General features: G+C 38.5%; 2 protein-coding genes across 2 annotated transcripts in view; both read left to right on the forward strand.

Annotated features, from left to right (window-relative positions):
- The first annotated feature begins 2,430 nt into the window (after positions 1-2,430).
- LOC141167535 (olfactory receptor 1M1-like) lies at positions 2,431-3,183 on the forward strand. Its single transcript, XM_073654929.1, has one exon. It carries the CDS (start codon positions 2,431-2,433, stop codon positions 3,181-3,183), a length of 753 nt encoding a protein of 250 aa, XP_073511030.1.
- Positions 3,184-11,985: 8,802 nt separating this feature from the next.
- The window catches only part of LOC141167536 (olfactory receptor 1M1-like), a 44,023-nt gene continuing 42,664 nt past the window's right edge, over positions 11,986-13,344 (forward strand). Inside the window, exon 1 of the mRNA XM_073654930.1 lies at positions 11,986-12,065. Coding sequence (XP_073511031.1) covers positions 11,986-12,065 — 80 coding nt within the window. The remainder of the gene's footprint in view (positions 12,066-13,344) is intronic.

A 13,344-nucleotide genomic window follows, 5' to 3' on the forward strand; every position in this document is an offset into this window, starting at 1 on the left:
TCTTCCAAGAGCAATACATTTTTATTTTTTCCATTACCTCATCTTTTATTCTTTATTTTCTTGAAAGTTGATTTGTAGTTTGGAATGACCTCATTAACTTGATCATATAATGTACAGAAAACAAAATTCCAAGTAAGGCAAAATAGTGAAACACATGCAAATCCACATTGCTGTTTTTTACATTTTGAAATCAGTGTGAGTCAATAATCGCCTGGAGTCATGACTCTTAAGGTCAGTGTGATTTTGGAAATATCATACTTGTAAAGTTTTTTGAGTAATTTGTAATATGTTATGCTGTTTCTCCCAACTATAGTAATACCCTAGATGTGGTCACACACTCCTGTTTGGGGTTCAGAAAAGAAGGAGTCTCATTCGGCTTTTGGGGCACAGTTTCTCGGACTAATATCTGGGTGCCATTTGCACTCCCCAAAAGCTGCCAACATAAAAGAAATGCCCAAAAATTGTCCCCATTTTTTCAAATTACACACAGGCTAATGCATCTATGGTTGTAGTGAATATTTTGATCTCAAAAATTAGTGCACAGTAGATGATGTAGAGTGCAAATATGTCATTGTAGTGCTCAAAACATAGTGCCCATTGTGCTTCTGGGGTCTAAAAACTTATATTTTTTTTACCCACAGGGCCATATAAGGGCTTATTTTTTTCAGAACAAGATGACATTTTCAATGGCACATTTTTTTGTATGACTTTTTAATCACATTTTATAATATTTTGTTTTGTTTGTCAGTTTGATAAAAGGCTGTTTTTGCTGTTTTTTATTTTATTTATGCTGTTCACCAATCGAGCTCAATAATGTAATAGCCTAATAGATCAGGTCAATCCAGACGTGGTGATAGCACACGTGTCCTTTTTTTGTTTTCTTTAATGTTTACAGAAAAAAAAGGATTTAGTTTTGCAAATTATTTTTGGATTTCATTTTTGTACATTCGCTTTTACTTATTTTTTTCACATTTTTACAAACTTAGTTTGTCTTTTTTTTTTACTCATTATGGAATGTCTCAATATGAAACATCTACCTGTACTTGTTTAATTGCCCGTCTAATATTTTGCAATGTTTATTATTATTATTATTATTATTATTATTATTATTATTATCAGTCTCACACTGACGGAAGGTGTCAGGTCCTGCTTTTAACAAGACCCTTATAGGCCACCATAGCTGGATGCCCCCTTGGCCACTACTTGGCCTGTTGTCATCATTGCAAAGATTTGCACTGTAATTTCGGGGCGATGATGCGGACAAAGATGGAGCCACCGCTCACCAGCTAAGACCACTTCAGCAGGTTAAAGGCAAAAAAACTCAACACCGAAATTATTAAAAAGAATAATTTTAGTATTAAAAATAATAATAATTAAAATCATTAAAATAATAATAATAATAATAATTAAAATCATTAAACATAATAATAATAATCATTTTATTACTAAAAAGAACCTTGATGCAATAAGTGAATATTTCATTTTTATCTGCTGAATAATCTCTAATTTTATCTGATGAGCTAAATAAATTATATTTTGGTATGACTTTTGTGGAAAAAAATAATTATTTTTTTATTTATTTTGTATAGGAAACAAAGAGTTGATTCAAACTTTATTTGTTATATTTTTAAAAACTTTTTAATTATTTTTCAATTTACTATTCCTCTAGAAAACTTAAATCTGTGATAGTTTGTTCCATAGTTTGTTTTATAGACTGCAATACTTCTGCTTGTATTCATGGTGAAATAGTCTGCATGTCTGTAGATCAATACAACCGAAAGAAAAAGAGTGATATATTGCAATGTTGCTCAGTAGTAAGTCAGGTATTAACGCTCAATGCCAAGCAGCAGGTGGAAAAGCAAATACAGCAATACACTACTGAAGGTAAAATGCCACCGAGGTTTACGAATGTTCCTCGAGTTTTCAGTGGATAACAGTTGTGATAAACCTGAATACAATGAATATTGGAAAGCTTTGGAGCTTCTAGTGGATGGATTAATAGAAATAAGATAAGTATTTTACATGTAGGGTATATTGGATGGAGACAAATGACTAGTAAATAATATTCATTCTAAGAACCATAAAGGAAACTGGAGACATTATTCACGTAAGGAGGAACCTGACCATATCCACAATATAGAAAGGGGTTCCTAATAATAAGACTAATTTTGGACAATTATTTTTGATTGGAAAAATAGCGAAAACTTGATGATTATTTTTTTACATGTAATAATGGTGAATGTCGTTCATTTTGTCTTACAGGGCTTGTTCAGAAGTAACATCACCTCCATTATACTTCTGGGGTTTCCTGATCTTCACAACTTTAAATTCCTGTTCAGCACATTACTGATTATTGTATATTATGGGGTCATTGCAGGAAATCTTCTAATAATAACCTTGTATTTAGTCAGTAAAACCCTCCAATCCCCCATGTACTTCTTCATTACTCAGCTGTCACTGTGTGACATTCTGGTGACTACAGATATTGTGCCCACCCTTCTTACTTCTGTCCTGGATGGAGAAATCATTGTGTCTTTCATCGGATGCATCATTCAATTTTTTTTCTTTGCTACCTCGGAAGCCCTGGAATGTCTTCTTCTGTCGGTGATGTCTTACGATCGCTATCTGGCCATCTGTAACCCTCTCCGTTATAACGCTATAATGACTAAGAAATTTTGTGGCATGTCGGTAAACATTATTTTGTGGACATGTGTTGTGATAATATCTTGTAATTTAATTTCCATGTATAATTTACATTTCTGTGGACAAAATGTCATTGACCATTTCTATTGTGATTTTGTACCTCTTGTGCAGCTCTCTTGCTCGGACACAACCATTATCGATATCCAGGGTCTTATTTTGGGATTCTTAGTTGTTGCAGTACCGTTTATAATAATTGTTATGTCCTATGTGTACATTGTCATCACCATTCTGAAGATTCCATCCAACACCGGTAGACATAAAGCTTTCTCCACCTGTAGCTCCCACCTCATTGTTGTTACCATATTTTACGTGACATTATTCATTGTTTATATGTTTCCAACAAAAGGACAAAACCTAATTCTGAACAAGGTCTTATCTCTGATGTACAGTGTGCTGACTCCACTTCTTAATCCTATCATATATACCTTGAGGAACAAGGACTTTAAAGATGCTTTCAACAAAATTAAGTTTAGTTTCTAATTTAAAGTAACATTGAACAGTTAATTTATCGCATCTTGTTTAATAGAAATTCTGGTACAGAAATGTCAAAAACAGGTTAAATGTTTCTCAAAGTAAAAAAAAAAATACAAAATTGAGAACCCTTCATCCCAAGATTCTTGTAAGTCTTAAGATTTCAATACATATTAACTAGCTATCGACTGATGAACTACTTTCTCTCCTGTCTCCAATACACAGAAGTGATTGACTTTGCCTGTGTTCTCCATGGAGAAAGATTACAAGACTCTTCCAGCAGGAGCTGATCTCCAAAGAGAGCAAAACGATCAGCCACTGAAATACCGAATCCTCCACTCTTATGATTTCATCTATCGGGGGAGAGATCTCACCGGTTGTCCAACTTTAGTTGAATGTTCATTCATTTCGGTTTTATCCTTCTTGCATCCAAAATGATAGAAAGGACAGAGTGCTTAGTCTTGAGTTCAGAAGTCATAGACTTAGAAAATAAACAGGACAATGTGCCAAAATGTCTACTACCTTGAGATTATCTTGATTTCATCTAGTTAAGATACCAACGATTTGTTATCTTGCTTAAATTATGAACATTTTCTGTTCATGCATCCTTAGCATAAATTCTCATAGTTCAAACACTGCAAATATTAAGTTAGAAAAACTATTTTCTGTTTTTAAAAAGCAACATGAGATAGCCTGGACTCTGCTCTGTATCTGTGTGATCAGTCAAAAGCTGCATGTTCCTGCCTTCTGAACTGAACAATACTAAGTGGGCTTTTTCAGCAATCCTTTGAGACCTCAGAACTTGGAACGCCACTTATATAAAGGGAATTAAAGGAACGAAAAATTCTAAACACTTTTGAAAAAAGTTTACTTAATCTTTAAGAGCCAATTGGAACATACCAAAAGAGGGTCATCCAAATAAAGAATCCTGGATCTCATCCTGACTTTGACAAATGACATTGACAAATGTCATATAGATATTCCAAGTGGTATAGAAAAGTTCTTCCTGAAATTTTATCTTGGCTCAAGATAATGTCTGATAGAATTGGGGGGATAAGGCTATTGCCTTCTGTATAACTCCCAATAGAAAATCCTTGGAGGGATATGAAACTCACCATTGCCTGGCAACAGCCCTGAAACCTAGAAGATCAGTATGGAATAGGGGGCAAAAATGCCTACTGCAGTGTGTGCAAACCTGGTCAAGCACTGCAGGAAACGTCTGACCTCCGTAATTACAAACAAAGGTTTCTGGACTAAATATTAAGTTCTGGTTTTCTATTGTATCAAATACTTAGTTCATTCAATAAAATGCAAATAATTAATTTGTAATTTTTTTAAAATATTTTTTTCATTTACATAGGGCAGCACGGTGGCTCAGTAGTTAGCACTGCAGCCTTGCAGCGCTGAGGTCCTGGGCTCAAATCCCTACAAGGACAACATCTGCATGGAGTTTGTATGTTCTCCCCGTGTTTGCATGGGTTTCCTCCAGGTTCCAAAGGCATACTGATAGAAATGTAGATTGTGAGCCCCAATGGGGACAGGGATGATAATGCATGTAAAAATGCTGCAGAATATGTTGGCGCTATATAAAAATAAAGATTATTATTATTAATCATATACAAATATTTGTCTTTGTTCCTGACTAGGCTTCATTTTTTTAAATCGACGCATCACTGTATGTGGCAATGATTTTTTAAAGCTTTTACATATCCCCCCCCCCCATTGAGTTTATTTATAAAAATCTGAAATTTGCTGAACATTTACTACAGTATATTGTATATTTGCCGGAAATTATCCAAATGTCATCACTTTTTAAAAACGGCTGCTGTCAAAGTATGAAGATGCAAATTTTCTAAACCATTGGATGCCTTACATTCATTAAGGCAAAGAGTCATGTAAAATGAAAAATTCTATTTATTTCCACAAAAATATTGAATTATCCTCCAATTTTTCATTTGTTTAAAGTATAATAGGAAAAAAGAGGCCCAATAATTTGATATGCAGCTATGTGTAGTCAGAAATTACTGTTTGGAATGTCAATTATTTTATTTTTGGAATTCAAATTTGGTTAGAAGAGCTTGCAGATGCAAAGTCACATTTGCAGAGTCATTTTCGTGCCTGAACAGTGAAAATCACCTAAAAGTGACCCCATTTTGGAGACAACATCGCTCAAGAATTTAATTCAAGCGTGTATTGAGTATCATCAATTCATAGCCTTCTTACAGAATGTTATAACATTGTGCTATTACAATTAAAAATGTTATTTCTTTGTATCATAGCCAAGATATAGACATTCTTCTTGTTCTTTACCAACAGGATGTTCTAAATAAAATAGTACCAAGGTCTTGATCTTTCTAACCAGCTTCCTATTCTGCCTTCTGCGTTCCTTTGCAAGAAAGAAACTTAAAGAGTGGGGTGGTGTGAGAGGAGTTATACATATAAATCCTGCGTTTACTCTTTATTGTTGCTAGGAAGCTTGAATTCCTGCACCTGGAAATTCTGTGTTCTCTAATTAGTTAAGATTTTGCACAGTGGACAACTGCCAACCGCACATAAGACCTGTTGACCTGTCTCCATGTTGCGTGTCCGGATGGTGGAACCACTGTGCTGTGGTACAAGGAGGGACCAGAGGGGCGTAACTAAGCACCTACCTGGACTGACCTTGACTACACCGCAGCTTTGTCGACTTTGTGAACCAAGGAGGGACTGGGAAGATGGACTAGTTGCTACACTGGGACTGACTTCATCTGAGAGCAGACGACTCCCAGGGGACTGACAGCTGAAGCAGACAGGCACGGCATATGGGCTGGCAGATGAGCATGGCTGGTAGGCAGGCAGGCAGCACTGGTAGACAGACAGGTGGTCACGGATGGTAGACAGGCTGGCGGGCAAGGCAGAAAGACAGGTTGGCGGGCACGGCCAATAGACAGGCTGGCGGGCACGGCTGATAGACAGGCTAGTGGGCACAGGGGCTGGAGCAAGTGTTAGAGCACAAACAACAACTTTGCACAGGCACCTCCATTTTGGAGGAGGTGCTTTAAATAAGAGAAGTCGTCCGGCCATTGGCGGGGACATTTTAGGACGGCGCGGACGACCCCTTTAAGAGCAAGGGAGCGCGTGTGTGCATGCCCTAAGTACAGTGTCCGGGGATCTGCACGCGGTTAAAGCACCCCAGGCAGACGCGGCAAGGGACCCAGAAGGAGGAGCGAAGGGATGCCGGACTGGGGCCGCAGCGGTGAGGGGATCAGCCCATCTACCGGGCAGGAGACAGAGACGCCGACACTACACTCCACTCCTTACAGGTTTAACACTTCTGTGACCATGCACAGGGCATGTCAGAATAGGCAATTTTTTTTTACATTATCCAACCAAAATTCTTTGAATTATTTAACTTCTTCATCCCAGGGCCATTTTTTGTTTTCATTTTTTCCTCCCCTTCTTTTATGAGCCATCACTTTTTTTTTCCATCAATAAAGCCATCTGAGTGCTTGTTTTGTGTGGGAAGAGTTAATCTTTTGAATGACAATTGTTTTTAATGGTGAAATTGCAGAAAAAGTTAAATTCTGCAACTGTTTTTTGAGTTTTTTATTTACCATATTCACTGTAGGATAAAACTGTCCTGTCAATATGATTCTCCAGTGCAGCATAAGAACACAGATACCAAACATGTATATATTTTTTTTATTTAAATCCTGAATATAAATTTGGAAATTTGCATGAAAATATTATTTTTGCTTTTGTTGTCATTTTCGGAGATCTGTAAGGTTTTAATTTTTTGGGATATATGTCTATGTGATGGCTTATTTTTTGCATGCCAGGCTGGTGTTTTCACTGATACCATTTTGGGGTAAGTTCAATATTTGCATTATATTGCAAAAGTTGCGGTGATCAAAAAAAACCAATAATTCTGGCATTTCAATTTTTTCTTGTTACACTGTTTATAGATCAGATTAATTTATTTAATATTTCTCGGCCTTTTGGCTAAGATGAAGTGTGGTGTCTTTCGTAATGGCGGCATGGCACGAGCCGCCCTAATAGATTGATACAATGCACACTGGGGTTTGGGCGCTTGTTAGTACGCCAGGTGGCTTATATAGTTATCTGGTGGAGAGCATGGCCCCCCAGGATCTATACCATTGGGTCGGGGAAGATTGAAAGCCCGAAGTGTGAAGTGCCCCAGGAGTCGTGACCCTGGGGTGCCTTAACTCACTGGGATTTGGAACCCCACTTGAGTTTTTGGCACATTTGCACAAGCACTTCTTTTCTCTCTTCTAGCACACACTATTCTCCGGGCCTTCTGGCCTTAGGATGGGTGATTTTTTAAATTTCCGGTCAGAGGTCCGGTCAGTATTACACTGAAAACACCTTCACTATTTATTTTATTTATTATATTTTTGCCACTGTGTCACCTATTCACATGTGTCCACATGTCACTTGGATTTTGTCGGGATGCGGTTCCCTTATGGGTTCCTCTCTTGACAGGTCTAGGGGGGAATGTGTGGCCATCAGGTTATACTCCCCCCTGAACCCCTCTGGCTCTCCTCTTTTGGGAGATGTGCATTGTTGGCTTCCATCTTCCGGGAGGGGAGCAGTCTTTGGCTCCCAGTGCCTTGCTCGGGTGAAAACTCGGATAGGTACTGGGGGTAAGATTGGGTCACCTCTGGCTTCTGCTGGAGGTGGCTATTTGTCCCTGTTCCTCGCTGTGGCCCTCTGGCTCGGAGGGATTGGGAATGGTTTGGGGGACCCTTCTCTTTTTGGAGAGGGTTTCAAGAGGACCAGCATCCTAGTGCACTTTTTTTGTGGCACTTGTCACTTTTTGAAGCGCACTCGGGTTTAGACACAAATTCAGGCTTTCAAAAAAAAAACAAAAACATTGATTCCAGTTCTGATACTTTGCACTGACAAGGGCCAACAGCCCGAAACACCGTGTCTGCAAATTGAGATTCTGATTTGGCTTTTATCCTAAGTCATTTTGCATGACTCGTTAAAGGGTTGATTGTGACTTGTAGGATTGCTGCTTCCAATAGGAGGCGCTATAGACTCCAAGTCCTCCTTTTCTCTGAAGAGGCAATTTGCGCAATTAATTTTAGTAAATTTGAACATTTTGCAACAAAAGTTATATTTTTAACATTACATTCATTCATTTTATGGTTTAAAATGTTCTATGGCTATGACATGATGGGTCAGATGGTCTATTTGTCAGCAAACTGATGAAAATCAGCAGATTTAAACCTCCTAAACTGCCAGTTTTAGTCTTACTTGCAGTGTATCCTTTCTTCAGCAGATACCTTGGGCTCCAATCCCTTGAACTTCTGGGTCAGCAAATTGGATCAGTGTCACGAACTAACCCTGTTTGCTGTGGGTAGCTTGTCAAGTCCAGCTTCCAGTGTCATGTCAGAGAGGACAGTATATCTGGGGGGTTTGTCACACTTTAATGGAGCAAGTTATCCACCACAATCTTGGAAAAACTAACATTTGTCAAAATGTACCACGCTTAAAATGGGATAATTTTTGAAAGGGTTAATTTTTAAGGTTGAAGGCAGAACAAGGATGTCAAACTCAATACACAGTGGGTCAAAATAAAAAACTTGGACAGAGTCATGGGCCAACCTTGATATTTATAACATTAATAACAAAAGGTAAAAAAGAGGGAGGAAGGGGGGAAATAGGCTGGAGGAGTCTGCCTATGTCAGGGAGAACCCCAATACAGCAGGAGACGTTAGGGTTGTGGGCATGGCAGATAGCAGTATACAGGGATATGCAAATGGTGTGGTGTCTCTCATATATAAGGAAATATAGTAAAGTAGAGAACATCAAAAGTACATAAACAGCATTGAAACAATATTATTAGCTGAGTCAAGATCATAGGGAGTGAACAAAAAGAGTAAGATCTCAATACATAAGGAAAGGTTAACAATGTATAAAAATATGGAGACTACTTGACCAAATAGCACAATAAAGTAAATCATGCCTTAAGCACATCAGCTTAATACCTGATCAGAACTCTCCTTCAAACCACATATCCAAGCCCTTTCCACTTCCTGCCGACTCCAACTCAAAAATATCTCCCGGATCCGCACTTTCCTAAACCATGAATCTGCAAAAACACTAGTGCACGCCCTCATCATCTCCCGCCTTGACTACTGCAGCCTCCTGCTCTGTGGCCTCCCCTCTAACACTCTCGCACCCCTCCAATCTATCATAAACTCTGCTGCTCGACTAATCAACCTGTCCCCCCACTATTCCCCGGCCTCTCCTCTCTGTCAATCTCTTCACTGGCTTCCCATTGCTCAGAGACTCCAGTTCAAAACCCTAACCATGGCATACAAAGCCATTCACAACCTGTCTCCTCCATATATCTCCGACCTAGTTTCCCGTTACATACCTGCACGCAACCTCCGATCCTCACAAGATCTCCTGCTCTACTCCCCTCTTATCTCCTCCTCCCACAACCGTATACAAGATTTCTCCTGTGCTTCCGCCCTACTCTGGAACCCTCTACCCCAACGTATCAGACTCTCGCCTACCGTGGAAACCTTCAAAAGGAACCTGAAGACCCACCTTTTCCGACAAGCCTACAACCTGCAGTAACCACCATACCGCTGCACGACCAGCTCTTTCCTCACCTACTGTATCCTCACCCATCCCTCGTAGATTGTGAGCCCTCGCGGGCAGGGTCCTCTCTCCTCCTGTACCAGTCGCTGTCACATTGTGTTCAAGATTATTGTAATTGTTGTTTTATTATACCCCTTTTTCACATGTAAAGCGCCATGGAATAAATGGCGCTATAATAATAAATAATAATAATAATAAGAGCATACCTATGCCCAGCTTGTAGAGATAGAGGGTAGTAGATTTAATACGCATTGAGATATCTGGGAGAGTACAATGAGAGGGGAACACAGGATTTGTAGTATTAGCAGTGCATGCGCTGTCTCCGGCGGGTCAGCTATAGTAGGCATTTGATATTTTCTAGCAGGCCAAATATAATTAAACTATGGGCCAGATTTGTACCGCGGGCCTGAGTTTGACATCAATGTGGTAGACAAAAGCCCATCTAGATCAACTTGTAGCCTAATATGTTGATCTAAAGAAAAGCAAAAACACCATGCAGAAGATGACAATTGTCCCATATTAGGTGATATAATCCTTTTCGACTCAACAAACTGCAATCAGAATAGCTCTCTGGATCAGCGCCCCATCACAGAATCTAATGCCCATAATCAGTAATGTTATATTTTTTCAATACAGGCATCCAGACATTTCTTAAAAAATTTTAGTGAATCAACCATTAGAGCATCATGTGACCCAGAGATCCATAGTCTCACTGCTCTTACAGTAAAGAATATCTGTGTGTGAGTATGATAAAACATTCTTTCATTTATATTTAGGGGATGCCTTGAGGTGTAAAAAAATTATTAGATTTCTGTAGTGTACCTTCATATATAGCATTTGTACATGGAGATAACATCGGCTTCTAACCCATCACTTTTCCAAATTGAATACGCCCAAGTTTAATTGTAGCATATACCTCAGAACCAAAAATAGAAAAGTAGAGATTTTGGCACCAAAGAAATTGACAGATTTATGTCCAACGTTTCGATCAACTGGTGGTCTTTCTCAAGGACATCTATAGTGTACAAGTGTGACAAATACATTCAGTATGCAAATTGCCTCTTCGGAGAGGAAGAGGACTTGAACTCTATAGTGCCATTGTTGGAAGCAAAGAAAAGAGGTGTATGTACAGCATTTTTCTCCAGGCTTTATTAAGGAAACTTATGGCCGAAACATTCCCTGCTATGTAGTCATGTTCAATTTTTAATTGACTTGGAATAAAGAACAAGTTTTTACCAAGAATTTGCTGTTTTGGTGCCTCGGCTTTCCTGAACTTCTATGTGTAGAGGCAGAACTATGTTGTCACCATGAGCCCCTATACCTCATTTAATTCATCCAATGATTTTATTTGCCTTGGCAGCTGCTGCCTGACACTTATCACTAAAGTGGAATTTGCTGTCCACCCAAGTCTTTATCGGTGACATTTTTTCTAAATGTTTTACAATTTGGTATATAATTGTACATTTTATTTCCTCTCCCAAGTGCATGACCTACCTTTATCTACAGTAAACTTCCTGGATCATCTAAAATCCTTTTGATCCATTACATTGATTTAAACATAAATTTGGTTCACAAAACAATTCAATCATTTCTAAAATATCCCATATATGAAAAAAAGCCATGGTTATCCCAAATAAAACAAGTCAAACATATCAAACTATTTACGTCTACTTCTGTAGTGCAGTCATATAATGTAACTCTGTCCACATTGGAGCTCATAAATCTAAATTTCCTCTCAGTATGTCGGAGATCTATTTTTGCTTCATTGACTACATCAAAGCCTTCGACTGTGTTGATAACCAGAAATTTTGGAATACCATGAAGGATATGGGTATCCTGAACCATCTGAGCATCTGTCTCATTAGGAACCTTTACATTGACCAAGAAGCAACAGTCCGAACAGAACACGGTGACATGTCATGGTTCAAAGTAGAGCAAGCTGTCTCTTCAATTTATAATCAGAAGCTAATTTCAGGAAGGCTTGCTGAAAAAGTAGAAGGAATCAAAATTGCTGGAATAATCATCGACAATCTTAAATGCACAGACAATACAGTACAACATTGATAGCAACAAGCATAGATGGAATGAAGGATTTATTACAGTGTCAAGATGGAAAGCTCAATCATGGGACACCTACTCAATACAAGGAAGACAAAGATATTGACTGCTGCCAGGTGCGACCAATACACATTTGCGATGGACAGCGATGAACTGGAAGTCATAGAGGACTTTAACCTACTCGGATCAATGATCACTCAAGATGCAGTTACGTTGCTGTAAGTCAATAGAAGAATAGCTATGGGCAAATCAAAAATGAAGTCACTGGACAAGGTCTTTACTGAGGAACATTTCATTGGTGACGAAGACACAGCTTGTACATAGTTTGGTCTTTTCTGTAGTAACATGTGGATGTGAAACTTGGACGATAAAAAAACAAGACAGAAGAAGAATCAGCACCTTTGAAATGTGGTGCTAGAGAAGAATTTTATCAATCCCATGGAAGGAAAGAAGAACAAACAAATCAATTTTGGACCAAATCAAGCCAGACATGTCACTCGAGGCAAGGATAAACAAGGTATGACTTGCCTACTTTGAACACATCATACAAAACGAACAATCACTTGAGAAGGACATCATGGTCGGAAGAATAAAAGTAACAAGATGTTTAGGAAAACAAGCAACCCGATAGCTTGATACAATCAAGATAATGGCAGAGAAGACCCTGGTGGACCTATGTAGGCTTGCACAAGATCGATCTTCTTACAGAGGGTTCATCCATCAAGTCGCCATGGCTCCAGATCGAGATGAGGCCATTAATAATATTATTAATAATAATAATCTTTATAGTGTGAGAGGAAATTGGAGCACCCATATAACACCCACACAAATTCATAACAGGTCTTGTCTTTGGTGAAATTTGAACTCAGAACCTCAGCTAAGCTTCGAGCCACAATCAAGGGTATAAATCTAATATGTGCAGGGCTTGCAATTGCACCTGGGAACTGCAAAATAGTGGGCCCAAAAAGTCCCTTTTTCCCATAAAGAAAGACTATTGTTATATTCAGAGAGCTCTGCTGATGATTTTGCAGTGGGTTCGCGAGCTACAAGTTACTCCACTGGCATCTCTGCAAGTGCAGAGATCGAAGTGATGAATCCTGTTAGAGAAAGTTAGTGTTGGATAATTGGCAGGTAAACACCTACAATACCTCTGAGCTTGTTCCATCAATTTCCCAATTATATATATATTTTTTCCAATATCAGCTCAAGATATAAATCATGAAGTTAAATACCAGTTTTGGAGGATGCGAGATGCAGAAAGCCGAAGAAAATACAGACACTTTTTTTCTAGTCACGTTTGATATTTTTCCTTCAATATTAGATTTCCATCTAAATACATTGAAACTCATGTTTTAAAGTTCATTTATGCTGCATGATGTGCAAGACAAATGACCAGCAACATGTTTAATGATCACAGGTTTACCTTGATAGTCCAGTGCACTGAACTGTTGGTTTATAAATCGGTCAGTGCACTTTGTTCTCAGCAGCAAAGGTCCA

Source organism: Phyllobates terribilis, unplaced genomic scaffold (genome assembly GCF_046119375.1).
Source record: "Phyllobates terribilis strain yellow unplaced genomic scaffold, ASM4611937v1 Scaffold_11__3_contigs__length_659146591, whole genome shotgun sequence".
NCBI lineage: Eukaryota > Metazoa > Chordata > Amphibia > Anura > Dendrobatidae > Phyllobates > Phyllobates terribilis.

Coding starts and splice junctions, on each gene's coding strand:
- LOC141167535 (XM_073654929.1), top strand. CDS start 2,431: ATGTACTTCTTCATTACTCAGCTGTCACTGTGTGACATTCTGGTGACT.